This window comes from Phascolarctos cinereus, unplaced genomic scaffold (assembly GCF_003287225.1).
Source record: "Phascolarctos cinereus isolate Bilbo 61053 unplaced genomic scaffold, phaCin_HiC Scaffold_4;HRSCAF=312, whole genome shotgun sequence".
Classification (NCBI taxonomy): domain Eukaryota; kingdom Metazoa; phylum Chordata; class Mammalia; order Diprotodontia; family Phascolarctidae; genus Phascolarctos; species Phascolarctos cinereus.
Window position 1 is genome coordinate 718,970,111 of NW_027555847.1, and position 27,963 is coordinate 718,998,073.

The window sequence follows — 27,963 nt, forward strand, 5'->3', positions numbered from 1 at the left end:
CTGTCCACTTGAGTTTCAGACCCTATTTTGGATCAGCCAGTCCCTGCTCTTCTTTGCTGCACGGAAGGGACAGCCTGGGTGCTCTATCCCAGCCATAAAAGTTGGGACTGGGTCGTGTCAGCTTTGAGCTCTTCTGTTTGAGCCCTGAGCTTTCTGAGGCAGCTTGTGGCCCAGAGGATGCTTGGCTTGTGACTCTGTCCAATACTTGCTGTGTGACCAGGGCGGGGGCCTCTTAAGGTCCCTTCCACTGCCAAATAAGCTAGGTTTTCCTGAACTCTCTAGCATTTCTCCGAGATGCCCCAGACTTGGTTGGGGCTGGACTCTGAAATCCTTCCCAATCCAGGCCTCTGCTTCACAGACCTGAAAGCTGGAAGACCCGAGTTCTAATTCTACCTCAAATACTTAACTGGTCTCACTTAGCCTCTGCTTCCCTCAGTTTCCTCATCTGTGAAATGGAGCTAATAATAGCACTTGCCTCCCAGGGTTTCTGTGAGGTCCAAAGAAGTTAATGTAGGTAAAGTGTTTTTGCAAACCTTCCTGTGCTAAAGAAATGATAATTATTATGATTATTATGAAAATGAAGAGGGTGGTGCTAATTGATTCTCTTTCATTCTGGTCAGATGTGTAACTACCATTCCCCAGGCTGGAGCGCTAGCAAGCCTGGAGACTCCATTGTTCTGAGATTGGCACCCTCTGTGTTTGGTCTCGAGGACGGGGTTCCTTTGCGCCCACCATTCTTTCTCATCTGGGTGACGCTGGGGGTCAGCTGGTTAGCTCTCATTCCTAGAGGGGCCAGGAGGGTCCGGGCTGTGTCCTGCATTGCCCAGGACCAGAGTATATCTCCCCATGGACCTGCAGCCCCCGACATTCCACCTGGAGGTCAGGCCTTGGCAGCCCGGGGCCAGAGGGCCCCTGGAGTGGGGCGGGGGTGGGGCAGGGGTGGGGCAGGGAGTGTCTTTCCTGTCCTGCAGGTTGGAGGACAGAGCCGGCTCTGGCTTCTGGTCAGGGAAGCAGATGCCACTGATAAGACAGGGACTTTCACTGGACTCATTCAACCCTCCACCCTTCCTCCCTTTCCACATCACAGTCCAGATTCAGGGGAGTGGGGGTGGGGCCTGGGCTAGCCGAGAAACTGAGGCTGTGGAAGGAAGTCCCCTCTGCCTCTGTCACCAGTTTGCCAGGGAGCCTCAATCCCTTTCGCTGGGCCTCAGATTCTTTCTCTGTAGAATGAAGGTGGGATGAGATGGCCTATAGATCCTTCCCAGCCCAGTCTGTGGTTTATGGGATCTAGGGAGTGGTTGGGAAGGGAAGGAGGGGCAGGGTTAAGGACCTGGACAACCTTAAGAGGATGAGAAGAAAAAAAAAGAGATAGAAAATCCTGGGGCAGAGGAAGCTAAAGCCCAAACCAAGCCATGGTAGAATCCATAGAATTTAGAGGTGGAAGTGGTCTGACAGGCCCATTTTACAGATGAGGAAACTGAGGCCCACGGAGGTTAGGTGACTTCTTCCTAGGTTAGGCAACACAGGTAGGACCAGGTTTCCAACCCAATTCCTCAGGACTCTAAACATTTATTAAGCACCTAAGTGGTGCAGGGGAGATCGATGGTCATGGAGTCAGGAAGTCCTCAGTTCAGTCGTACTTACTCGCTGGGCAAGTCACTTCACCCAGTTTGCCTCAGTTTCCTCATCTGTAAAATGAGCTGGAGCAGGAAATGGTAAAACCACTCCAGTGTCTTTGCCAGGAAAACCCCAGCGGGGTCACAAAGAATTGGACATGACTGAAAAACGACAGCCACTTTACAACCCTGTTAGGTAGGTGCTGTTATTATCCCCATTTTACGGATGAGGAAGCTTGAGGCAAGGGTTTCCTGATTCCAGGCTCAGGATCTGTCTATCCTGACTATCCTGAGCTCCCCTCCCATTGCCTCCCACCGAGGCTGTGCTCCCATCCCCCTCCCCAGTTATTCAGAAGTGGGACCTTTGGCCTGAGAAGTGACTTGACTCTCCCCAAGTCACCCAGCCTGGCAGTAGCAGAAGTTGGAAGACGTCTCAGTTTCCTCCTCTGTAGAATGTGTGTGTGAGGGGGAGCGGGGGTTGATGGCTTCCGAGGGTCCCTCTGGCTCTAAGACTGGGGCAGGGACGGCGGCAGCAGCATCAGGAGCAGCTCCCAGGCTAGGGGCCTGAGGGCCCCGGGAACGCTCTCCGGTCCTGGCTCTGTGACTTCCGGCAAGCCGCTGCCTGTCTCTGGGCTTCTCGGGTTTCCTCCTGCAAGATGAGAAGGCCGGGCTAGCTGATCCCCCACGCTCCTTCCAGCGTGACGTCCTACGGTTTGGGGAGCGGAGCCTGCTCCGCTCCCCCGTGCCCGTCCCCCTCTCCCTCTCGCAGCTGTCCGGCCCCTTTAAGGGGCGGCGCTTGGCACCGGGCCCCCGCGGCCCGGGCAAAAAGCCTGGGAACTGGGCCGCCGGGGGCGGCGGGAGAGTGGGTCCGGACACCCCTTGAGCGCTCTCCAGGCTCGGGCTCCGAAGGCACCATGAGCGGTCGGGTCGGGGACCTGAGCCCGCGGCAGGAGGAGTCTCTGGCCAAGGTGAGCTGTCTCTGCGGGCGGCCCGGGCAACCCCCGGGGGTCCTGGCGAGTGTGGATGGTGCGCCGCCCACCTGCGCGCCCTGCCCGTGCCCGGCACCCCAGCCGGTCAGGCGGCTGGCACTGGCAGCAAGCACAGGCGGCGTCCCTTCCCCCGCGCATGCTATGGCTGGCCGGCAGCTGGGCCGGGCTGGCCTGGGGAGGACAGTCCGAGCCGGGCTGGGCTGCGGGGGACAACCCGGGCCGAGCAGGGCTGAGTTGCGGAGGGCAGCCTGGGATGGAGGGGACAACCCGGGCTGGGCCGGGCTGGGCGGGGCTGGGGAGGGCAGCTTGGGATGGAGGGGACAGCCCGGCCCGGCCCGGCCCGGGCTGGGCTGGGGAGGGCAGCCAGGGATGCGGGGAGGTTGCGGAGGGCAGGCAGAGGTGGGATGGGGAAGGCAGTCTGGGAAGTTCCCTCCTCTCCTTTCCCAGCTTCTCTCGTTCCCCCTTTCCTTCTCCCCCTCCCCGTCTCTCTGTCCCTCTCCCTCTCCCCAGGAGAAAAGTGTTGCCCGGGGGCACAGGAAGCCTTCCCCGGCACAAAGGAGGCATTCAGGGCTGGGCAGAGAAGGTGCTTTGCCGTCCTCCCCCCCCCCCCACTTCCTAGAGGTTGAGGAGAAGGGGGAAGGGTTCCTCTTACTCGAGTTTCCAGGGGGTCACCTCCCGATGGAGAAGAGAAAGGGGGCAAAGAGGGAGGGAGCAAGGAAGCAGGAGCCCGGGGAGGAGGGGCGGGGGCATCTCCTGGCACTGGGGCTGCTCATCCCTTCTTGAAGGTGTGGGGGTAAAGGAGGTTCTCCCAGAAGCCGGGGCCCTTGCAGTGGGAGGGAAGCAGAGGGGAGGGGAAGAGTTCAGCTTCTGGTCCCGAGACCCCCAGAGCCCGATGAAAACGTGCTCTCTGTCTCCTAGTGAGGGGAGGAGGATCCGAGAAGAGAGTTAGGTGCTGCTCCGAGTTCCTGGGCCGGGAGCGGGAAGCCTCGGGCCACAGGGTGGGTAGAGGACCAGGCTGGCCCAGCCCTGGGTCCGGGGTCAGAGCCAGTCGAAGGACAGTTGCACGCGGACTTGTTCCCTTCCTCTCCCCTCCCCCTCCTCCCGCTGAAAACTGGCTCCATTCCAAGCATCAGTTTAGGAAGGGGTGGGAAGATGCTCTGGAAGGGCCTCCCCTCCAGGACTTCATCGCTAAGATCAGTCTCCTCCAGTCAGCCAGTCTGTGTTCTAAAGGCCGTGTCAGGGTGAAAGGCCCCTCCCAGATCTAAGATATTATTTGTCAGGTTCCTCCTGGGGCTGCCTCTGGTTGAGGGAGGGCCCCTGTGCCTTCCTCTGGGCAGTCTACAGCCCGCTTCCTGGTCCCCAGTTCTACCCCAGCTGAGACTTTCTTTTGGAAGTTGTCTTGGGTCCCCAAAAGCTGTCCCTTCTGGTTTCTGTCTCCTAGTCACCGGGCCCCTGGGGCTCGGCAGTCTGACAGGGCCTGATTGGTTCCTTAGCCCTTGCGCTCTGGGTTGGCAGTGCCCAGGGAGCCTTGGTCCTGGATGCCACTCAGGAAGGTGGAGCTGGATCGAATCTCCTTAGGCTGTCCCACTGACCTGCTAGGGTCACATGGAGGATGGGATTAGCCTGAGATTAGGGCCGGGCTGGGAGCTTGCCCTCCCCCTCTGATTGAGGGCCTGGGGTGGTGAGGGGGCAGGCAGTGGGCCTCAGGCACCATAGGGTGAAGGTGGCCATCTCCTATTGGTTTCCTGTGGTTGCTGCCCTGAAAGGTGAACGACCAGAGGGTCAGGTGAGGAAGGCCAGCTGCCATCTATGCCCCAAAATGGCATCCGTATCTGGCAGGGTGGAGGTTGGGGGATGGGTGGGAATGTGTCAAGGGAGGCAAGTCAACAAGCCTTTATTAAGTACCTACTACATGCCTGGCACCTTGATACCTCTTTGAGCCAGAAGTGTGAAAGACCGAGTGAGGCTTGGGGGACCAGGAGCTGGGTATCGATGACACGTTCTGAACATAGAGGCATAAGAAGCAGTCCAGACCTCTCATAAGGTCCTGAGGAGGACCCAAGACTTCCCTCAGCACACACGGCTCGTCCAGGCTCTCCGACCCCAGGGAGGGGATCCTCGAGTTAGGTCTTTCTGGTCCCCGTTTTCAGACAAAGAAGCTGAGACCAACAGAGATTTAGTGATTTGCCCAAGGCCACCGAGCCAGAGAATGTGGCAGCTGGGATTTGGACCAGGCCTTCTGACCCTGGGACAGGCCTGCTGCCCCCCTGTTCTCTGCCCCAGCCAAGCCCTTCTGGAGTCTGGGTCTGTCGTGTGTGTGTGTGTGTGTGTGTGTGTGTGTGTGTGTGTGTGCGCGTGCGTGCACGTGTGTGTGTGTCCATCTTAGGACAGCATATCGGCACACTGGGAAAGGGGGATGCCGTAGCAGAGAGACAAGTAGACTTGAGTCAGGGTGGCCAGGCCCTTGGGGGTGACTCTGGCCAAGTGACTCAGGGGCCCAGGCCTTTGGGACTCTTGAGCTGATGAGCAGATACCATTTTTAGAGAGAGTTTCTTCCCCAGCCTTAGACCTTTATTAGCTGTGTGTCCCTGGGCAAGTCACTGAATCACAGTCTGCCTCAGTTTCCTCATTTGTAAAATGGGGATAATAATAGCACCTCTCTCTCAGGGTTGTTATGAGGGCCAAATGAGATTGGAGTTGTAAAGGGCTAAGCACAGTGACTGGCACACAGTAGGTGCTTAATAAATACTCATTTCCTCCCTTCCTTCTTTCCTTCCTCCCTCCATTTTTCCTCCCTCTCTCCCTTCCTTCCCTCTATTTTTCCTTCCTTCCTCTCTCCCTCCCTGCCTTCCTCTTTCCCTTCCTCCCTCCCTTCTTTCCTTCCTCCCTCCCTTCCTTCCTCTCTCCCTCCCTCCCTTCCTTCCTCTCTCCCTCCCTCCCTTCCTCTTTCCCTCCCCTCCCTCCCTTCTTTCCTTCCTTCCCTCCTTTTTTCCTTCTTTCTCTCTCACCCTTTCTCCCAGCTGGGCTTCTGGTGCTGGAAAAAGAGGTCCAGACCTGGAGCAGTTGGGGTTGACTTTGACCCTCTGTGGGACCCAGCTGGGAGCCCTGGGAGCCAGAAGAATAGAAAAGCAGTCTTTGGGAGGAAAGCCCATGAGACTTCCGGGAGCCTCCCTGCCTATGGTTTTTAACCTCTTTGCTGACGGCTTTTTTTTTTTTTTGGTCAGGCAATTGGGGTTCAGTGACTTGTGAGTGTTATGTGTCTGAGGCAAGATTTGAACTCAGGTCTTCCTGACTCCAGGGCCGGAGCTCTATCCACTGCACCTCCTAGCTTCCCCTTCTTTTTAAATTTTCTTGAGCGGTTTTATCAGAGCCCTGGAAACTGCTTTGGCCTCTGGGGATTAGAATACGATTTTAGTGAAGGCAGTTTTTGAGCCCCGGGGCCCAATCCTGGCTGGGCTGGCTGGCTACTGGAGCTCTTTGCACACTGTCTCGTTGAACCTCACCCTGGCTCATGGAGGCAAGGTGCTATTCTCACCCCCTTTTTACGGGGGAAGAGGCAGTGTGCTGTTGTGGCTAGCCTCAAAGCCCAGAAGGCCTGGGTTCAAGTTCAGCCCCTGACACCTCCAGACTGTCTGGAGTCCCAGAAGCACTCAGGGCACTTAGATTGTGTGTGGCAGAGGAGGGGCTGTGTTCCAGACTCCAGCATCTCTGCCAAGTAGCTGCCTCCACAGCTCGCTGGAACCTGGCTGGCACAGCACTGAGGGAGGAAGGACGCCTTCTCCCCATTTTACAGACGAAGCCCAGTGTTTGGCTCGTGTGAGAGTTGGGGGGAACCCCAACGCATCCTGACTCAAGTCCAGGGACCCCTGTTGGAGAAGCTGGGGGTGTTTAGCATGGAGAAGGGCAGCTAATCAATTGATTCATCAGCATTTATTACGTGTGCAGGGTCATGAGGGAGGGAGGCTTACCTTGTGAAGCTGGGCCTGTGGGAGGTGAGACTGGGAGCAGTGTGGGAGGGGGATTTTTAGTTCATTATAACCACTAGAAGCATTGGCGATGGAGTGGGCTGGTCCTGGGCTAATGAGCTCCCTGTCACTGGAAGTATGCAAGCCGGGCTGCATGCTTGACACAGGAAGCTGGACCGACAGCTGATGAATCCTTGTGATCTCTGAAGGCCATCATCTCAGGAGGCCCCAAAGAAGGGCTGTGGGTCGGGAGGAGGGGGCTGGCTGCTGGGGGCCTTACCTCTTTCCTACCTCTCTCCCAGTTCCGACAGAACATTCAGGATGTGCTGCCCCTGTTGCCTACCTCAGATGACTATTTCCTTCTGCGCTGGCTCCGAGGTGAGCTGGGACTGGGGAGGGGAACCCGTTGGGGCCAGGAACTTTTCATCAGGCTAACACTGAAATGGCATCCACAGAAACCCCTGTAGTGTCTGATGTTCTGAGATCTGAATCTTCAGCATCCTTTGGATGACAGAGCCAGGAGGGCCCTTAGAACCTTAGAACCTGGACTTGCCCAAGCTAGAAGGGCCTTTAGAGGGCCAGGGCCAGAAGGGTCCTTAGAACCCAGAAGCTAGAATGCTATACCTGGGAGGAGTTTAGAACCTAGAACCTGGAGTGTCAGAGCCCATAGAACCTGGACTTGCCCAAGCTAGAAGGACCTTTAGAGTGCCGGGGCCAGAAGGGTCCTTAGAACCCAGAATCTGGAATGCCTTGGCTGGGAAAGACGTTAGAACCCAGAATGTTAGAACCTGGAGGGCCCTTGGAGGGAATTTTGACCAGTCTCATTTTACAGATGAGGAAATGGAGGCTCATAAAGGAAATGACTTGCCCAAGGTCACACAGGTAGTGAGAGGATCAGGATTGGATTCGTTGAATCTGGGGCTGTGCCCTTCCTGCTGTCAGATGTATCTGAGGAGGAGGGGGAGGAGAATCTGGGGCCCCATCAGTCAAGGGCAGAGAGGGGGATGAGAAAGCAGGAGGCTGGTCTCTGGGGGAGGGATGCTTCTGGTGACACAGTTGTAGATGGTGGGGGAGGGATGTAAGTGCTCCCGGGGTCAGAGAGCCCAGCCTGGCCTGGATCCGAGGGGGCGGGGGACCTGCCTGGGCCCGGGGCTGTGGGTGCTGCAGTCAGGACCCACCGAGGCCCCCCAGGAGCCTCAGTCGAATGCTTCTCTGGCCGCGTCTTCTGTTTCCCACCCTTGGACTCGGTGTCTTCCGTCTCTTAGACGAAAGCAGTTGGCTGCTTGCCCCGGAGATACTTGGCACGGTGAAGTGGGAAGGGAGGGGGCTGTGTTCCCATCACCCTCTGGCCTGAGCTGTGGCTGAAGCGGTCCAGGGGATGGAGGCTAGAGGATGGGGGAGGGCCAGAGCCTGGGGGGGACAGGGAGGGTCTTCTGGATCCCAGCTCCTACACGAACCTTGTCCAGAGAGAAGGAGAGAGAGTTACCAGCAGCCTCAGCCGCCAGCATGAGGCCAGGGACGTGAGGAGCCCAGGCCCAGTTAAAGGGTCATGGTGGCTCCATGAGGGTCACCCAGGGAATGGCTGAGTGTCTTTCTCGTGGCTTCAGGAGTTTTCTTTTGGATCACGTCTCAGAGGGGAAGGTCCCAGGGCCAAGCCCAGGCTCAGCTCCTGCAGGACCACGTGTGTTTAGACCGTCAGAACTGGAAAACACTTGAGAAATCATGGAGTCGCCTGCCCCTGGCTTTTTACAGATGTGGAAAATGAGGCCTGGAAGGGGCTACGTGCCCTGACCAAGGGGACACAGCTTTTTAAAAAATTATTTTTTGTGACTATTTTTTTTTCAACTCCATGTTAAAAAAAGCTTTTGACATTTGTTTTTAAAAAGTCTGAGTTCCAAATTCTCTCCTCCTTGAGAAGGCAAGCAGTTTTATATAGGCTCTCTGTGTGCAGTCATGTAAAACGCATTTCCACCTTCTGGGCTGCCCCTCTCTTGATCTGAGGGAGACAGGATGTTTCTCCTGGCTGGGGGCTTGGGCTTGGAAGCCCCTCTGGTCAGTCAGGTCTCGGGCTTGTCCTGGCCTGGCCGGAGAGGCCTCCAGGCGTGGATGAGCCCAGTGTCCCGGGCCTTAGCTGGGAGGCCTGGCTGGGCCAGGCAGGAAGGAGGAAGCAAGGAGGCAGACCTTTAGGCAGGCACCTGGCACGTGCTTCTGCACCAACCCTGTACTTGAAGGCCTAGTCCAGGTTGGATGACTTCTCTCTCTGGACCTCCTCGGGGACTCGGGGAGGGTCCGGATGGCTCTCCCTCCCTGGAAGGCTTGTTGTGAGGGCCGTGGGGTTGGGATTGAACGTGGAGCTGCCTTTATGGTGTGGCATGGGGCCAAGATGAGCCAGGGCGGTCCCCTGGGACTGGCTGTGGGCCTGAGCTGAAGGGCCAAGGGAGAAGGTTCGGGATCCTGGGTGGTGCTAGGCTGGGGGACAAAGGTCAGGCAGAAGACCCTGGTGGTTGGACCCTGCTTGATAAGAGGTGACCTGAGATAAGGGAGTTTACCTAGAGCTCAGCTGGGCTCCCCTCCTGCCCAAGCCTCAACCTTCCTCTTAGCTTTGAGGAAGAAAGCCTGAGGCCTCCACTGAGTGCCAGGGAGACCTGGATTTGAATCTTGTCTCAGACCTCGTGTGACTGCTCAGCCTGTCTCAGTCTCTTCATCCATAAAATGGATATGATCGTATATCCACGAAGCCCCTAACTCTCCAGGTTGTTGTGGGGACCAAATGAAATCCTACTTGTAAAGTGCTTTGCAGGCCTCAGCTGGCCACGCCCTGGCCGAGGGTCAGGTAGCCAGGAAGCATGGGAGGAAGGATTTGAACCCAGGCCTTCCTGACTCTGAGGCTGCCATCCGCCCCCTCTGTCGGGCTGACTCTCGGGCTTTTTATGATGGTTATTATCATTCCTGCTACCGCCGGCTGGCTGGATGATCTTGGGCCAAGACAGAGTACGATGGAAAGGTCTCTATGTCTCTGGGGGCAGAGGACACGAGTTCAAAACCTACCCCTGGCACTGACTATGGGCCCTGGGGCAAGTCTCTTGGACGTAGCTCTCTGGACCTCAGTTTCCTCCTCTGTAAAACGAGACGGTTGGCCCGCGGTCCCCTGACGTCCTTTCTGTTGTTTGGTTGTTTTTCATCCGTGTCCCACTCTTGGTGACCCCATGGGGGGTTTTCTAGGCCATTTCCTTCTCTGGCTCGTTCGACAGATGAGGAAACTGAGGCAGAGAGGGTGAGGCCACTTGCCCAGGGTCACTCAGCTAGTGCCTGAGGCTGGATGGACTCAGGTCTTCCTGACTCCGGGCCCTGAGTGCCTAACCAGGTCTAAAGCGGTGTTCTTTCTCTGGGCCTCAGTTTCCTCTCCTGTCAGATTGGAATCATGTTGCGCCTGCTTCTTGCCATGAAGGGGCTTGGCAGATTCTGAGGTTTCAGAAATCGATGTGGTCATTACCAGGGGCCTTCCCAGGCCTGAGGTGCCATTCACCCCTCCTCTCCCTGTGGGATCATGTAACTCACAGGAAGAAAACTGCCAGGGGCCTGTAAGCGGTAGGGACCCCTTGGGTTTCAGCCTGCTACGCTCTTTGCCTCCTTCCCCAAACTGGCAGGTGGGTAGTGTAGGGGCTGACATTTCTGTCTTAAAGAAAAGGAAGCTGAGGCTGAGGAGGTCCCATTGAATTAGGCTAGTAGGAACCTAGCCAGACCTGCAAAGGACCTCCGGGCCCATATCATCTACTCCCTCATTTTACAAAGGAAATGACTTGCCCAAGGTCACACAGACCTTCAGGAAGCCTCAGGGGTGTTGAGCCCGGGTCCTCAGAGGCTCAAGTGCTGGAAGGGGCCATACAAGGCATGCTCTCAGACCTCTCCATTTTACAGAAATGACAGAGCTGGGATCAGAGTGAGTCTGATTAAGTCACTTAATCATAATGAGTGTTTTCTTGGATAATTCACTCCGGTGTGTGATTTTGTTTAAAATTTTCGAGGCAACGTTTATTAATGATATTGGCTCGTAGTTTACTTTCTGCATGTTAACTTTCCCTGGTTTAGTTATCTCTGGGAGACAGATCCAAGGATTTGTGAGGCTCCACTGCCCCTCCATCCCTGGGGATGCTCCCTTCCCGGGCCTAGCCTTTCCTCACTCTAGCTGCCATGGTCACCTTTGAGCACCTGGGTGTGTGGGCCGGAGTCCTCCAAGAAGGAAGATAAGCCTGGAGCAGGGGGAGGGCTGGCTGATAAAGGAGCTCAGGGTTCACCCATGTCGGGGACAGAGAAAGATGAATGAAGCCAGGCCCTTTCCTGACCCTGCAGCTCCAACCCCTCCTGGTGGACCTGGTGCCCCAGGCGGGATTGTTATAGCACCATGGGCTTGAGGCTGCAGGACACCTGAGAGATGATCAGGACCCCAGACTGACCCTCCACCCATCTCATCCTTTTATTATCACCACTGCCTGTGTGACCTTGGACAAGTCACTCCCCGTATTTTACAGTAGAGGAAACCGAGGCCTACTTCCCCAACCTTGCTCTCTCCACCCAACCCCAAGCCTCCTTCTAAGGACAGAACCTTAGAATCCCCTAAACCCAGGCCCCCATGAGTGCAGGATGGCTGGGGCTGATGGCCGAGGAGGGAGGATGGATAAGGTTCAAAGGAAGGCCTCGGTCCAGCGACCTCGCCATGACCCAGTCTTTTCTCATTGCAGCTCGAAGCTTCGACCTGCAGAAGTCCGAGGCCATGCTGAGGAAGGTGAGGCTCCTTCAGCTCCTCTGCCAGCCCTCCGCCTCCACCCTTCCTCCTCTCCTCTCATGTCTCTTCACTCCATCCCAAAAGGGTGGTTCTGGTGAAATTGCTCTGTTAAAGGCACTTGATGGCGTCCTTGACCAGATGTAACAAGATTCAATGACTGCTCATTGAGCTGAATTGGAATCAAGCCTCCCGGGGTCTGTGATTCTGCTGGAGGGGGTCCTCACGCCCTCCACCAACCCGGGCCCGGATGGCTCTGTTCCTTAGGAGATGCTCTTCTGGGGCTGCCACAGCCCCCCAAATTCATCCACCTGTGGGCCTCCTGGCAATGAGGCTCCCTTGGCTAGGCTGGGCCTCAGACCACTTGTGGAGCCTGTCCCCTGGCCTCTCGTTGACTCCTTCCTGGCTTGGTGGTCATAATAAAAATAAAAACAACTTCCATTTCCATGCTAGGAATAGCACTTAGGCGACTCTGTGAGGTAGGGAGTGTCAGGTTATTATCCCCATTTTACAAATGGGAAACTGAGCCTTAAGTGGCTAAGTGACTTACCCATGGCCATTAAGTGTTGGCGAGTGGGTGGGATTTGAACTTGGGTCTTCTTGACTAAGTGCTCTTATTCAAAGTGACAAGCTCCCTCTTGAGATTGGAAATTGCCTCAGCTTATGTCCCCTTGAGAGTCTAGGGTCACCTCCAGCCCACAGTGAGGCAGTGGTGGAAGAGGTTGGTGGAGGACATATGTTAAAAGGAACCATTATGGAATTATGATTATTATGGAGGTTGTGTATTATCTGTGTGGGTATACCCTCCACTATTGCAGATTGCAGCCCACCCAGACATTCTCCTCCTTGGTGACCCTTGTCCACTTTCTTAGGAAGTCCTCATGAGCAGTCTGGGGACCTAACTCCAGCTCTCTTGACCTTGCTGAATACTGAGGAAAGAGTAGCCAATTAGAGGCATTGCAAGGATATCATTGGAGGAGGAGGCCTGGCCGTGGGTTATCCCTTGATCTCATCACCTGGCTCTTCTTGTAGACTTTTTCTATTGTCATTGATAGCAAGGACACTGAGCATTTTCAGGGTCACTAGAAATTTCTGTCTTGGGGGAGAAGGAAGGCATCGATAGGGAGGCCTGTATCTGGCCTGGTAAGATTAGTAATCAACGCCACGTTTTTGAGCGTTTTCTCTTGTACAAAGTTCTGTCCTGTGAGATAAGTGTCCCGGTGAGGGAGGGGGCATGAGGGGAACCCGAGCTAGTCACACAGTCAGGATAGGGTGGAATAAGGATTTCAATCTGGTTCTTGTGACTCCTGGCTGAGTTGTCTGGAAGGCTGTCCTTGTGGGAATGAACGCTTTCAGAACATGCTGCCTCTGTGTGTGTGTGTGTGTGTGTGTGTGTGTGTGTGTGTGTTTTTCACAGCACGTGGAGTTCCGGAAACAGAAGGATCTTGAAAATATTTTGAGTTGGCAGCCCCCAGAGGTGAGGACAAAGTACCTACTACCACCAGCCCCGCATGCCTACCCAGTTCCAGTTCTGCCAACCCCCAAAGGGGCTGGGATGCTAGACTCCTCTTTGAAACAGCAAAGTCTCTGGGGACCTGGGATGGACCCACATTCCCTGAGGGCTCCTCCGTCCTGGACCTTCCCACCCTTCCTCTGGCCGGGCATTGAGAGGATAGGCAGGGTGGCCTGCTGCCCCTGTCTCCACACAGGTGGTCCAGCAGTACCTGTCTGGGGGGATGTGCGGCTTCGACCTCCATGGCTGTCCCGTCTGGTACGATGTCATTGGGCCGCTGGACGTCAAGGGGCTGCTGCTGTCTGCCTCCAAGCAGGATCTGCTCAGGACCAAGATGAGAGACTGTGAGATGATCCAGCTGGTGTGTGCCCAGCAGTCAGAAAAGGTGGGTGGAGGTGGACGGGACCCAGGGCATCGCTCTCCCTCCGTCCCCTGAGATACGGCCTGCTTGGGGGAGAAGCCTGGCGTCAGCCCCTCTGGAGCCCTGTTCATCGATGAGAGGACAAAGGAGGCGGTGGCGTGGTAGAAAGGGCCAGTCAGCCACAAGCATTTATTAAGCGCTTCCTGCGTGCCAGGATAAAAAGAAAGGTGAAAACACAGCCCCTGCCCTCAAAGAGCTTACAAGCTAATGGGAGAGAGAGGTTGTATGTCGCTATGTACAAACAAGACGGGGAAATAGAGAAGGTAATTCTGAAGGGGAAGACATAGCTGGGGGGACCTGGAAAGGCCTGCAGAAGGTGGGCTTGGAGCTGAAGGAAGCCTAGGAAACTCAGACGGTGAGGTGAAGGGCTAGAGCATTTCTGGCAGGGGGCACTGCCAGTACAAAGGCTTGGAGTTGGGAGACGGAAAGTCATGTTGGAGAAATGGCAAAAGGCCAGTTCATGGGATCTGCAGGTCATGGAGGGAGGGTATGTGTGAGAAGACGGAAGAGAGAGGAAGGGGCCACGTTGGGAAGGGCTTTAAATGTCAGGCGGAGGATGTTCTATGTAATCTGTGTGTGGGGCATCAGAAAGGCTAGACTCTGCTCCTGAAGTAACTGGTCACAAAGCCTTGGCAAATTGCCTCTTCCGTCTCTGGGAAATGAGGGAATCAACTAAATGATTTCTAAGGCCCCTCCCAGCCCTGACATCCCCTGTTCTAAGTGCCCTCTGTTCTAAGGCCTCTCTCACCTCTGACATCCCCTGTTCTAAGGCCCCTCCCAGCCCTGACATCCCCAGTTCTAAGTGCCCTCCCAGCCCTGACATCCTCTGTTCTAAGTGCCCTCCTAGCCCTGACATCTCCTGTTCTAAGTGCCCACCCAGCCCTGACATCCCCTGTTCTAAGGCCCTTCCCAGCCCTGACACCCCCTATTCTAAATGCCCTCTGTTCTAAGTGCCCTCCCAGCCCTGACATCCCCTGTTCTCAGGCCGTTCACCTCTCTGACATCCCCTGTTCTGAGGCCCCTCCCAGCCCTGACATGGCACGACCCTGAGAAGGCAGGGAAAGGAGGAGAGGGAGGCGTATGTGAGTGGCTTCACAGCTCCTTTTTTCTCCCACAGCTGGGGAAGAAGATCGAAACCCTGACCATGGTGTACGACTGTGAGGGGCTGGGCCTCAAGCATCTCTGGAAGCCGGCTGTGGAGCTCTATGGGGAGGTAAGAGGACCAGGACTTCCAGCTTCTGGCAGGGCAGGCTGTAGTGGGGAAGAGAAGGAACATTTATTAAGCTCCTGCTGTGTGCCAGGCACAGTGCTAAGTGCTTTATAAATATCATCCCGTTGGATCCTCACGACAACCCTGTGAGGTAGGTGCTGTCACGATCCCAATTTTTACAGCAGAGGAAACTGAGGCAGATAGAATTGCAGGGACTTGCCCAGTAAATGTCTGAGGCTGGATTTACACTCGGCTCTTCTTGACTCCAGGCTCTATGCTCTATCCACTGGGCCACCTTTAGGCAGTGAGTTCTCCATCACTGGGGGCTTCAAGTCGGGGCTATATAACCACTCGCTGGGGATATGATGCAGGCAATTCTTGTTCAGGTACAGGCTGGGCCGAGATGGGACCTCTTAGGTCCCTCCCAACTTTTTTTTTTTTAGTTAGGTAATGGGGTTAAGTGACTTGCCCAGGGTCACACAGCTAGTAAGTGTTATGTGTCTGAGGCCGGATTTGAACTCAGGTCCTCCAGAATCCAGGGCCGGTGCTCTATCCACTGTGCTGCCTAGCTGCCTCTCCTCCCAACTCTAGATCTAGGGCCTAATGACCCTGGGCAAGTCAGTTAGCTTCCTTGGGACTCAGTTTCCTCATCTCTAAAATGGGGTTGGATCTAATAGTATCTGAGGTTTCTGCTCTCTAGATCTGTGCCTCTGATATGGAAATTTGGCTTGTTTCTTACAGTCATGATCTGTGGTTGAGGGAGATGGGAGGGGGCCGGCCAGTTGGCCTGGGGAGCTGCACTGGCCTGGCCCGCTAGCTCTGGGGTCCTGGGGCAGAGAGTCCCAGGCTCTCCCACAACGTCGGCTTACCAGGCCTAGAATTGTTTGTCCTTCTTTCCTTTGGTCGAAGGTGATGCCTGGCCTCGGCCAGTGCTGGGGAGGGTGGTAAAGTAGGGTCGAGTCACCCTCAGCCAGCCCCATCAGAGAAGGATCAGGAAGACTCTAGGTGGGGCTGGAGTGGGGGCTTGGTGCGGCCCTGCCTAGGGAGAGAAAGAGGCTAAGAGTGTAACAGGTCTCTTCATTCTACCTCCAACCCACTTCCCCCAGTTCCTCTGCATGTTTGAGGAGAATTACCCAGAGACCCTTGGACGCCTCTTTGTTGTGAAAGGTAAGTAGGGGGCCTTGAATGGTGAGGCAAGTGGGAAGAGGCTGTGGGCACATCTGACATGTGGAGGTCAGTGAAGAGGAGGCCCAGGGGATGGGCCTGGAGTTAAACCTTGACTACCGGAGGGTGGTGAGCACGGCCATTAGGGCGATCACTCAGGGGCTCTTCATATTCACGCCCCCAGTGCTGAAGGCTTCCTTTGGTCATTCAAAACCTGTGCCTGTAGTATATAAAGCACTGTGCTGGGCCCAGAGGGAGATGATCATCAGATTGTAAACACTCTCATGTTTGAAAAGATCTGGGTTCAAATACCACTTCTGCCATATACTAGCTGTGTGAGGCAAATCAAATCCCTTTACCTCTCTGAGCCTCAATTTTGTACTCTGCAAAATGGGGATAATCTTTGTACTTTGAATCTGCCTTCCTGGGTTCAGCTGTGTGGGTGTGAGGCTCAAATTATATGATGATTACAAAGTAATTGGTAAATCTTGAAAGTGCTTTAAGCACCATATTAGGTGCTAGGGATGCAGAGAAAAATGAAATCAGCTCTGTCTCTAAGGAGCTTGCATTCTATAAACCCTCTCAACAGTAGGGAGAGATCAACCAACCAGCAAGCATATATTAAGCACCTACTATGTACCAGATGATGAAACAGTGCCTGCCCTCCACAAGCTTCCATTCTGTGAGCCCTCTCAATAAAGGGGATAACAGTCAATTAATGAAACCAGCATTTATTAAGAACCTGCTGTGTGCCAGACACTGTGCTAGGTTCTGGAGATTCAAAGAAAACAGGAAACAGTCCTTCCCTGAAGGAGCTCACAGTTGGGGTGGGGGCGGGTCAGAAAACGATGTAATCATGGACAAGTTAATAATTGGGGAGGGGGAAGGCTGGTGTCAGTGAGAGAGAAGGGTCAGGAAAGGCTTTTTGTGGGACTGGGGAGCACTGGAGCTGGTCCTTGAAGGGACCTAGGGTTTCCATGGGGCAGAAGGGAGGAGGGAGGGAATGGGGGGAGATGGGAAGGTGGAATGTCATGCCCAGCAACGGTTAAGGGGGCTGGTTTGGTTGGAACGCAGAGAGCATGCGGGGGAGTTGTGTGGGATTGGTCGGCTGTCTTTACTGAAGGCAGGGACTGTGCCTTATGTCCTGGGCTCTCAGATCTAGGGCTTAGAAGGGACCTGGAGGTCACCTAGTCCAACTTTCTTAACTTTTTGCAGATGAAGAAACCGAGGTGCAGGGAAGGGCGGGGCACGGGGATCTTTGTTAAATTTTTGTTTCCTAACCTCAATCGAGGTGTCTTGCCTAAGTCAGGTTAAATAAGTGTTTGCTTTAGTGGTTAGGTGAACATTTACCCCAGAACCTTGCAGGCTGAGAGAGGGATAGTGACTGCTCCCAGTCACTGCCTGAGAGGACAGGGTGCTGGGATCAATGATGAGGGAAGAGGGGGGAGCCAGGAAGGTTCCCTGGAGGAGGTGACGCTGGCCCTGGGCCTTCAAGGGTGGGGGAGGAGATTGCCTCCTTCTGGGGGGGAGGGGTAGGACAGGAGAGGTGAGTCTGGAGGCCTTGACATGGGCCTTGGGCTTTCAGGGTGGTGGGAAGAGAACACAAGGGCTCAGTAGCCAGGCACTGGGGGAAACCAAGGCTTTCTGCCTGGCTTCTGGGGGGCCACTCTGCAATGGGAAAGAGGGTGAAGGAGTCAGGCAGAAGGTGTGCAGGTAGGCAAGTGCCCCTCTCCTGACCTGGCTGCCTTGTGATTTCTCCCTGTGTCTGTTCTAGCTCCCAAGATATTCCCGGTGGCCTACAACCTCATCAAACCCTTCCTGAGTGAGGACACGAGGAAGAAGATCATGGTTCTGGGAGGTGAGTAGCCCCTACATCCCTCTGCCTCAATTCTTGCCCTCTCTTGGCCTTGAAAGAGGCAGCTAGGTGGCTGGATAGAGCCCTGGGCCTGGTGTCAGAAAGACCTGAGTTTGAATCCGGCCTCAAATACTAGCTGTGTGACCACAGGCAAATCACCTAACTTCTGTTTGCCTTAATCTATTGGAGAAGGAAATGGTGAATCACTCCAGTATCTTTGCTAGGAAAACCCCATGGACATTATGGTCCACCAGGTCACGAAGAGTCAGACATAACTGAATGACAAGCACCTGGCCTTGCAAGGCCCAGAGCTGGAACCGGCCAGGGCTGAATTGGCTTCAGAAAATGGTCTTGGAAACCTTTGCTTCTTTCTGGGTTTCCCTGAAAGTCTAATGATTCTGGCCTTGATCAGGAAGAAATCATGGCAGAATCCTTTTCTATCTGGAATTGGCCCTCCTGCCAAGGTGAGGCAAGCAGGTGTTTTGAGCCTCTCTGTCCCAACCCCTTCCCTCTCCTCCCACTCCAGCGGTGATTCAACCATTTCATCTGAGCAGCATTTATTAAATGCCTCCTATGTGCCTGGCCCTCTACCTGGCAATGGGTGTGGGCAAAGACAAAAGGCAAACAGGCCCTACCCTCAGGGAGTTTACATTCTACTGGGAGTGGGTGGGGACAACATGGCCGTAGACAAGTAAATACTGGACAGGGTCGTACAATGTGGTAGAAAGAGCTGGTTTGGTGTCAGAGATTTGAACCCTGGCTCTTACTACTTGTGTGACCTTGGACAAGTCTTGACCTCCCTTTCCCTTTCTGTAAAATGGGGGTTAGGGGACTGCATGGCAAAGGCAAAAGAACACTGGCTCTGGGGTCTGAGTATCTGGGTTCAAATCTTGTCTCTGATGCTTAAGAAACCCGTGTGACCTTGGGCAAGTCACTAGCACCCTGAACCTCAGGCTCCTTCTCTGGAAGATGAAGGGTTTATATAAATTGGCCCCTGGGATCCCTTCCAGCTCTAGGGGAAGGGAAAGGACATCGAAGGTCAAGGAAGTTCACTAGCTAGTCAGTGACCAGGGTCGAGCTCAGGCTTCCTCATTCTCCCAGACCTCATGGATTTTCCAGCCTGTAGTGGCTGGTTTCCTGGGCTGCCCCAGCTGAACTCATCTTCTGCTGGTGACCAGGCAGGGCCTTAGGGGACAGACGCACACTCAGTCCATTGCCAGGCCTAGATTCAAAGCCTTCCAAGATCAGAAGGAGCTGCCCTGAGCTTGGGAGTTTCTGACAGAGTCTGGGTCACTTCTGAGTCAGGATGAGGCTGAGAGTGAAAGATGGCTACAATCCAGAGATGAAGGGATCTCCAAATGCGGGCAAATAATAATATCTAACGATTATTTGGCACTTTAAGGCCTACAAAGCAGTTTCCATATAGTATCCCATTTGATCCTTACAACTAGGTGAGGTAGGTGCTATTGTGATCCCCATTTTATAAACAGGGAAACTGAGGCAGGGAGAAGTGAAATGGATTGTCCAGGGTCACACAGTAACTAAGTGAATTAGGGTTTCCCTGACCAGCTCTCTCTCTACTGTACTACCTAGCATTGTGGGGCCTTCAAGGGTCCTCAGCAAAAGTTACCTATCGGGAATAAGCCTGAAGAGAATCCCTGTATCTAGCAGAGGGTTGGACCAGAAAACCCCTGAAGCCCCTTCCATCTCTGAGGCCTATATTTCTGAGCGTCTGTGGTTTCTCAGTCTAAGATACTGTTAGCCTGAGGCTGGAGCTGGGTAGAAAACAGAGGCCTCGGGGAGGCTGGCTAATGGGATGAGGATAGGGCCAGCCAACCTTTCCAGCACCAGGCTCCGATTACTCCCACCTGGAGATTCAGAGAACCTTCCGTTTTTTCATGTTGGATTTGAATAAATATTTATTAAGCACCTATTACATGCCGGGCACATGCCAGACAGGCAAAAGACAGTTCCTGTGAGCTCACAGGTGAGGGGGTGAGCCATCTATGAACAAATAAGCTAAATACAGGCTCTGCTGGAAATAACGGCATCTCTAGGGGCAGCTGGGCAGCGCAGTGGATAGAACACTGGCCCTGGAGTCAGGAGGACCTGAGTTCAAATCCAACCTCAGATATATAACACTCACTAGCTGTGTGACCCTGGGCAAGGCACTTAACCCCATTGTCTAGCCAAAATCATAGTCATCATCATAATCATAATCACCCCTGGGTGATCCCACTGACTCCTCTTTCCACCAGCCAATTGGAAGGAGATTTTACTGAAGCATATCAGCCCAGACCAGCTGCCCATGGATTATGGGGGCACCATGACAGATCCCAACGGAGACCCCAAGTGCACATCCAAGGTATGGGCCTCCAGGGACCAGAGGGGAGGGGGAGGGGTAGAACTGGGGCAGGACTTCTCTTCCCCCTCCCACCCCCCACTCACCCCCTGGGCTCCCTGCAGATCAACTACGGGGGTGAAATCCCCAAGAAGTATTACATCCGGGACCAGGTAAAGCAGCAGTATGAGCACACGGTCCAGATCAGCAGGGGCTCCTCCCATCAGGTGGAGTACGAGATCCTCTTCCCGGGTTGTGTCCTCAGGTAAGGGAGGGCCCAGGCCCTCCAGGTGCCCTACCCACCTTCCCTAGAATTAGCAGGAGCTGATCAGGGACGGACAGGAGCTGACTTCTTCAGAGAAGTCTCCTTGGTCCTTTAGTCCAGCCCTGATAGGCCCGGAGACCTTCGGCGACGGGGAGCTCACTCCCTCCCAAGGCAGCCCTTTGGGAGAGCTTCAGTTCAGCTCTTCCTTCTGCCAAGCTCGAGTCTTTTTTTGTGGTTCCTGCCCATTGTATCTGTTTCTGCAGACCACGTCTGGGCATGTGGGCAACAGCATTTATTAAGTATTTACTATGTGCCAAGTGCTTTGCCAAGACCCTTTTCCACACAATCGTCCTTCAAACGCTTGACGACAGCCACCAGCACGTAGCACAATGCCTGGCACACAGCAGGCGCTTCATAGATGTTTATTGATTGAGTGATCATGTCCCACTGATTCTTTTTTTCCCAGTTTCCCACCTCCTGTGGCATGATCTCAAAGCCCCTTCCCATCTTGTTTGCTCTCCACCAATGGCCTTCCTCTATGGTGGACTGTAGAACCCAGGCTTGAAAACCTTATTTCACATGGTGTTTGACCAGAGCCTTCTGTGTTCTCGATATACCAATCAATCCACCAGCATTTATTAGGCACCTACTATGTCCCAGGTAATGTGCTAGGTGCTACAGAACAAACATTTTAAAAACACAACAGTCCCTGCCTCCAAGGACCTTACATTCTATTGGGGAGGGGGAGACATGGACACATATAATTAGATACAAATATATGCAAATTAAGGACTAGGGCTAGACCTGTGATTTCATGAGTGGAGGGGCTGGCCAGTGCCTCCTCTGACATTTAGTAGTTTCAGCGAGTTGGTCAGAACATTGAGAGGTTCAAGGATTCACCAGGGTCATGCTCTGACATGGGTCCAAGGCAGGACTTGAACCCGGAACTTGCTGGCTACAACCCTCTAGCCACAATGCCTTGTACAAAATCAATGAATAATAATTGGGGAGGGAGGGGAGGAGACCCCCGCAAATGTCCGTCTTAGTGTAGATTAGGATCGTGTTAACTTTTTGGATGACCTTGTCACAAAGTTGAGTCTTTGGACTTGGGGTCCCACAAAATCTCCAGGTCTCTTTCTATCCAACTGTGGTCTAGCCAGCTATATGGCTTCCATTTTTGACTAGTGCAATTGACATTTTGGACCCAAGTGCAGGAGTTTGCATTTATTGCTATTACATGTCATCTGATTAGCTTTGGCCCCAGATTCCAGATTCCTTGGCCCCAAAAAAGGCCCAAGCCTGGGAGGGATGCTTGTGATTAAGGTCTGTGCCTGCTTGCAGGTGGCAGTTCATGTCAGATGGGGCAGACGTGGGCTTTGGGGTGTTCCTGAAGACAAAGGCTGGTGAGCGGCAGAGAGCGGGTGAGATGACCGAGGTCCTTCCCAGCCAGAGGTACAACGCCCACCTGGTCCCTGAGGATGGGACGCTCACCTGCAGCGAGCCTGGGATCTGTAAGTACTCCTCTGTCTTGACTTAAGACACCTTCTCCCCCAGGAGAGCCTTGGACTTAGCACAGAATGACAGAATATAAGAGCTAGGAGGGGCCTTAGAACAGAAAAGGCCAGAGCTGGGAGGGGGCCTTAGAACAGGGGATGTCAGAGCTGGGAGGGGCCTTAGAACAGGGGATGTCAGAGATATGGATAGATGGGGCATAGATTCCTCATTTTATAAATATTAAATCATAAAGTTTAGGAGACCTTCTCACCTGCCCCCTCCTGGAAGTCAAGATTACTAGGGTTCCAGACCCAGAACTTGGTGGCTAGAACCCAAGGCTAGACCTCTCCATGGGCTTCTGCTGGCTAACAGTCAGATCATTCAGAGCATTGGCTGCTGGGCAGATGTCAGGCTCATGGTGATCACTGAGCTCTGAGAAGCCCCAGGAGCCCAATTAGGGGAGATGGGGAGCTCCAGGTCGCTCAGCTCCCCCTCCCACCTTGTCAGGGCCAGGCCCATGGGGAGGGGGTGGTGACAGAAGGAGCAGTGATGGGCCACAGGGGAAATGGTGGTAGCCCAGAGGAGCCCTACGGCTCATCTCCATGGCAGCTCAGACAGGGGTGGGCCAGGACTCCCACAGCTGAAGTCTGTGTGTGATGAGCGTCTCCTCAGCCCTCCTGGACCCGCCCCTCCCAACTCCCAGGCCTCCATGCTGGGGACTTGTGTGCATACCCCAGGCTCCCATGCCCTCCTCACCCCACACACCCATGTACCCACTCACACACACACCTCCCCACACCCACCTCATGCATACACTCACCTCCCCACACCTACCCACTCACAGCTACTCACATACCTACTCACACTCACCCCCCCATACCCCACACAACACCCACACCTACCCACACTCACCCCACACATACCCCCACACATTCCCACACACTCACACACGTTCCATATACCCACCCACACTCACACACCTACACCCCCACCCACAGCTACCCACACACTCACCCCCCATACCCACACTCCCCCCCCACACCTACCCACTCACACACACACCTCCCCACACCCACCTCATGCATACACTCACCTCCCCACACCTACCCACTCACACCCACTCACATACCTACTCACACTCACCCCCCATACCCCACACAACACCCACACCTACCCACACTCACCCCACACATACCCCCACACATTCCCACACACTCACACACGTTCCATATACCCACCCACACTCACACACATACATCCCTACCCACAGCTACTCACACACTCACCCCTCCATACCTACCCTCACTCCCCAACTCATACATTCACCCCCCACATACATCCACCCCCACTCACCTTCCCACCCATACACCCCACACTCACTCACACTCATCCCTCCACACCCACACACCTACCCACACATTCACATACAGACTCCCCCCCAACACTCACACACCCACCTACATTCATACACACATATACCCACACTCCCCCCACACATATGTACATACACACACACACACACACTCCCCACACTCACTCCCATATACCCCTCACACTCACCTCCACCGCCCTACACTCATACCTCACCCCCACACTCACACACCACCTCCAGCCTGCTCCCATCCCCACTAGCGCTAGACAGCCCGGCCTGGGGTTTAATGATAACAAGGACTGGTCCACGGTCTCTCGTGTTACCAGCACAGTTTTAGGCCTGGAGTGCCAGCCTTGGGACCAGGAAGCCCTAAGATAGGGGGCCTCTCTGCAGAGACTCTTCTGCAAAGGCGGCTGTCAGAACTGGTCCTGAGGAGAGGAGCTGCAGTATCTTGGTGGTAGGGAAGATGTTAATCATTACACTGGTGTTCCTAGACCGTCAGGTCGGCTTTACCGCCATTAATTATCATACTGGAGCCTTGGAGTGACCCTGGGAGAGAGGCGTTTTTCTCAGCCCCATTTTGTAGATGAGCAAACTGAGGCTGAGAAGTCAGGAGACTTGGGGTGGGAGGTTGAGAGCCAGTATTGACCTTAGAGGACGATGAGTAGCCCAACCCCTTGATTTACAGATGTGGAAAGAGTGGCCCAGAGAGGCCGGGTAACTGTCCCAGGGTCACACAGCTAATACATTTTAAAAGGAGAGATTTGAACCCAGGACTTTGTGACTCCAAGATTGTCACTCTTTCCATTGTACTACCTTGCAAAGCCTATGATTCCTCCCAGAAGGGAAACTGAGGGGAGGAAGGTATAGGCCCAGAGACGTCATCCTGGGGCAGAATAGGGTAGAGAGGCCCCTAACCCCATCCTTGGCCTGGCCTCCTCACTCTCCGGGATACAGATTGCTTGGTTTAACCCCTCTAGGGGTATGCGGCATCCCTAGGAATCAGTCAGTACACATTCATTAAGCACCTACTGTGTGCCAGGCACCGGGCTAAGTTCTGGGTGCACAAACATTCCTGTAAACTCAACCCCAGGTCCGGCCACATACAGAGACAGCCGGGCAGCTGAGCCGCAGCACCTCAGGGGCCGGACAGAGGGTTGGGCTGGCCGAGGTTCCCACCTGGGGCAGGCGCCTGGCAGGAAGGGAGGATTCTATGGCAGCATCAACTGCAGTGGGAGGGCCCTGCACGGGCCGCCAGGGGCCTGAGAGCCCCTCCCTGGTCAGGCTGGACGCCAAGGCTCAGGCGCACCTGAGGGGAGCCAGGGGCCAGGGACTGGTCTGGGATTTCATTAGCAGAGGAAGATCCCTCGATGGGTGCAGGGGAGCCTCCCGAGGGGAGTTACCCAAGTGACTTGGCCACAGTCTGTCTGGAAGCCAGCATGGGCCAGCTCTGTCTGGCCCTGTCCACTGCACCACCTGGCCTGTCCTGGCTGGACCTGGGCTTGGCATGGGGGAGAAACTAGGAAACCGGAGACTTGGCCTGATTCTCCAGGGGGTCTCATTCATTCCACTTAGTTCATGATTCGCTCAAATCATTCATTCACTCCCCCCAAGTCTTTCCTTCATCTATTTCACTCTCCCACTTCACTCATTCATCTATTCCGTGTTACTCATTCATTCTCTTCATTCATTCACTCAGCTTCACTCATTCCACTCATTCATTAACTACTTCATTCATCAATTTCCACTTTAACTCATTCACCCATGCCGCTTCATTCATTCACTTCACTCATTCATTCTACTTCATTAAATAACTTCATTTGTTCTTAATACTTCACTTATGCCACATCATTCATTCACTCCATTCATCCATTCCACTTCACTCCTTCATTCATCCCAATGCACTTGTGTATGCTAGCTCTCTGTGGAGCTGACTCTCTTTCTCCCTCCCTTCCTCCCTCTTTCTCCCTTCCTCTCTCTTTCTCCCTCCCTTCCTCCCTCCCTCTCTCTTTCTCCCTCCCTCCCTCCCTCCTTCCCTCTCTCTCTTCCTCCCTCCCTCCCCAAAGCAGAAATGGCCTGTTTCAGGATGTGGTGAGCTCCCCCTTCCATGAGCTCTTTAAGCCCGGGTGGGAGGAAGACCACTTGTCAGGCCCTTTGGAGAGTGATTATCCAGATGCCCTGGAAATCCCTACCAGCTTCAATATTCTCTTTGCCTCTTTTTGAGGCAGTGGGTAGTGAGGATAGAGGATAGAGGAATGGGCTGGGAAGACCCGAGTGCCAGTCCTGCTGCTGACTCTGACTAGCTGTGGATTCTCTCAGACTCACTTTTCTCAGATTCCCTGACCTTCAGAGCCTGTCCGGCCCTACCTCCAGAATACCGTGCTCCTTTGAGTTGGGGCTGATGGAGGCTGGGGAACCGCTGCCAGGTCTCTTAGGGAGCACTGTGCCCCGTGTTAGGGGATGTTCCAGATTGAGGGTTCTCACCCTCGTGGGCGACGTGCCCCAGGCTGTCTGCTGAAGCCCTGCGCAGAGTAACGGTGAATGATAACACCACACTCTGGGATTGCAAGGGAACCGATCATAGGGAAATGCAGTTATCAAAATGCCTGTATTTAAAACCCAAGCTGGTGAAGCCCAGTTGTCTCATATGTGATGCAGAGCTTTGCTGCCTTGAAGGTACCAATTCCATGCTAACTGGCATCATTATCGGCACTGTTGTGGGGATGTTTGCCTAGGTATGGATGCCTCACTTGGAGGACCCTCCAGCCCTGAGATTCCAAGGCCCACCCCCCTCCCCATTCAGTTACTAGCCTCAGTTTCTTCATCTCTAGAATGGAGACAATTGCTTTCCAGGGTTGTTTCAAGGAAAGGGCTTAGTAAACACCTAGACGACTGGAGAATGCTTTAAAAATGGTTTCTGTTGCTGGGTTTGGGCCCATTCTCAGGTCTGGCATCCTCACTGCCACCCGGCTGAGTCCCCAAGTCAATCGACAGTCACGCATCAACACCTGCTCTGTGCCTTCCCAGGGACTCTCCTCTGACCTGAGAACCTTCCTCCCCATCCCTGTCTCCTTGCAGATGTCCTGAGGTTTGACAATACCTACAGCTTCATCCATGCCAAGAAGGTCAGCTTCACTGTGGAGGTGCTGCTTCCGGACAAGGCCTCAGAGGAGAGGCTGCAGCAGCTAGGAGAGAAGGGAATGGCTCCTTCTCGGCAGTGAAGGCCACAGACGCCCAGCCTCAGCCCCTGTCCAGACCCCACCCCCTGCATCTCTGTATTAGGGAACCTGGGCAGAGGTCAAGACAGTGCCCGTCCCTGCCTCACCTCTGGGGCGCACTCAGCCCAGCCTGAAGACGGGGTGAGAGGGGAGAGCTTGGGGGGTGGACAGAGGCTGGGTGGCCCAGGAGAAGTCCCTTCCCCCATCCTCTCCTCTCTCACGGAACTCGGGGTTCCGTGGGTGCTGGGCACTGATGGGATCCGTCCATCCTTTGACTCGTGCCAACCTCAGTTTCTGTCCCCCAGGCTGGGGGAAAGGGAGCCAGATATGGGTGAGGGAAGAAGGGTTAGGGGATGGTTGGCATTTGACATCCGGATTCTGGGCGTGGGCCCTGAGAAGCCCATTCCTAGAGGTAGCTGATATCAGGGGGCCGGGCCGGGCATGGGGGTGCTTTGTCCCCACATTAGGTCAGAAAGGGAGGGATCCTCCTGGACAGAAGGTCAGGCACAGGTCTCTGCAGACTGTTCCCTGCTTTAAGAGATTCAGGGCTTCCTGTGGCCAGACTGGCTTAATCACTAATGAATACTGATAATTAGTACTGAGAGCTACCTATACCCAAGGCCTAGCCCCTGCCCAGCACTGCTGGCCTCTGTTCTGTGGGCAGTACAGAGGGAGACACTGTCCCCTGCCCTCAGGGGGCCTATAGTCTTGTAGCTCCCAGTAAGATCAACTCACCACCTCTAACCCAGCCCCCAAACTGGCACAAAGGGAAGAGAAGAGCAGAGCATGCGGGCTGTAGAACGCGTCTCTGGCAGCCCTTTCACTTTAAGGAGCGGGGAGCGGAGACCTGGAAAGGTGAAGGAAGTTACCAAGGTCCGCCCCTGCTGAGTTAACGACAGGGTCCAGACCAGAACCGGCCTCCAGCGGCCTCAGCCTTCCTTCCGCCCTCCCGTTCCTTCTTAACTAAAGGGGGGGACACAGGGCTGGTAGGTGCCTGGCTGGGGCTGGGGCAAGCCCTTGCATACGGAGCCACTGGCGGGATGCTTAAGCTCCCTGGGGAGGGAGGCGAGGCCACTCCCCCAATTCAAAGAAATCCATTTTCCTTCAGGTATCGGATTCAAGGCACCAGAGGTGTGTCACCCAGCACTACCAAGGGAGTCAGGGGGCTGCGGAGTAGGGACCAGGGCCTCCCGTGTGTCTTCCATGAGAGAGGGGATCCAGGGCTGCCTGCCCGTGTTCCCCTTCAAACCCTCTGAGGGCCCGGCCCTGCTGGGCAGCACCAGGAGTAGTGAGTAGGAAGGAGGCAGAAAACCCCCAACTTTTCTAACCATGTGAGCTATTCAGAAGTGCAACGGGTAGCCTGGATAGGTAGTGAGCTCCCCGTCCCTGGAAATGCTCAAAGGGAGGCTCAGTGGCTATTTGTTAGGGATTCCTTAGGGAGGATACTTAGACCCCTTGGAACCTTCCCAGCTCTGGAGAGTCTGTGATTCTTTGAGGAATGGGGTGGCTTGTGACAGGTAATGAGCTCCCTGTCACTGGAACTATTCAAGTGGAGGCAGGATACCCACTTGGTCAGGGATGCTGTAGAGGAGATTCTTGCTGAGGTATTGGGTGAGCTAGATACTCTCAGAGCTGGCTGCCCTCAGAGTTGGGGGGCTCTGGGTTGGAGGGTGTCTCGGTTTACAGATGCTCTGTTAGGAAAATTAACCAACAAATAAAGAAATCTATGTGATTCTGGCTCTCCAGCCTTTTTTCTCTGC

General features: G+C 54.6%; 1 protein-coding gene across 1 annotated transcript; it reads left to right on the forward strand.

Moving 5' to 3' along the window:
* Window positions 1–2,277: 2,277 nt before the first annotated feature.
* On the forward strand, window positions 2,278–27,935 carry LOC110215275 (SEC14-like protein 2). The gene is made up of 12 exons (XM_020996628.2): window positions 2,278–2,584; window positions 6,873–6,948; window positions 11,310–11,353; window positions 12,768–12,827; window positions 13,060–13,248; window positions 14,402–14,497; window positions 15,601–15,661; window positions 17,433–17,516; window positions 19,772–19,878; window positions 19,980–20,119; window positions 21,461–21,630; window positions 26,064–27,935. The coding sequence occupies exons 1-12, from the start codon at window positions 2,531–2,533 to the stop codon at window positions 26,204–26,206; spliced, it is 1,224 nt and encodes a 407-aa protein (XP_020852287.1). The 5' UTR covers window positions 2,278–2,530; the 3' UTR covers window positions 26,207–27,935.
* The last annotated feature ends 28 nt before the right edge of the window (window positions 27,936–27,963 follow it).

Excerpts from the sequence above, each read along its gene's own strand:
- LOC110215275 (XM_020996628.2), top strand. The coding sequence starts at position 2,531 with ATGAGCGGTCGGGTCGGGGACCTGAGCCCGCGGCAGGAGGAGTCTCTG. Across the intron at positions 2,585-6,872 it reads AGGAGGAGTCTCTGGCCAAG|TTCCGACAGAACATTCAGGA; the intron begins GTGAGCTGTCTC and ends CCTCTCTCCCAG. Across the intron at positions 15,662-17,432 it reads ACGCCTCTTTGTTGTGAAAG|CTCCCAAGATATTCCCGGTG; the intron begins GTAAGTAGGGGG and ends TGTCTGTTCTAG.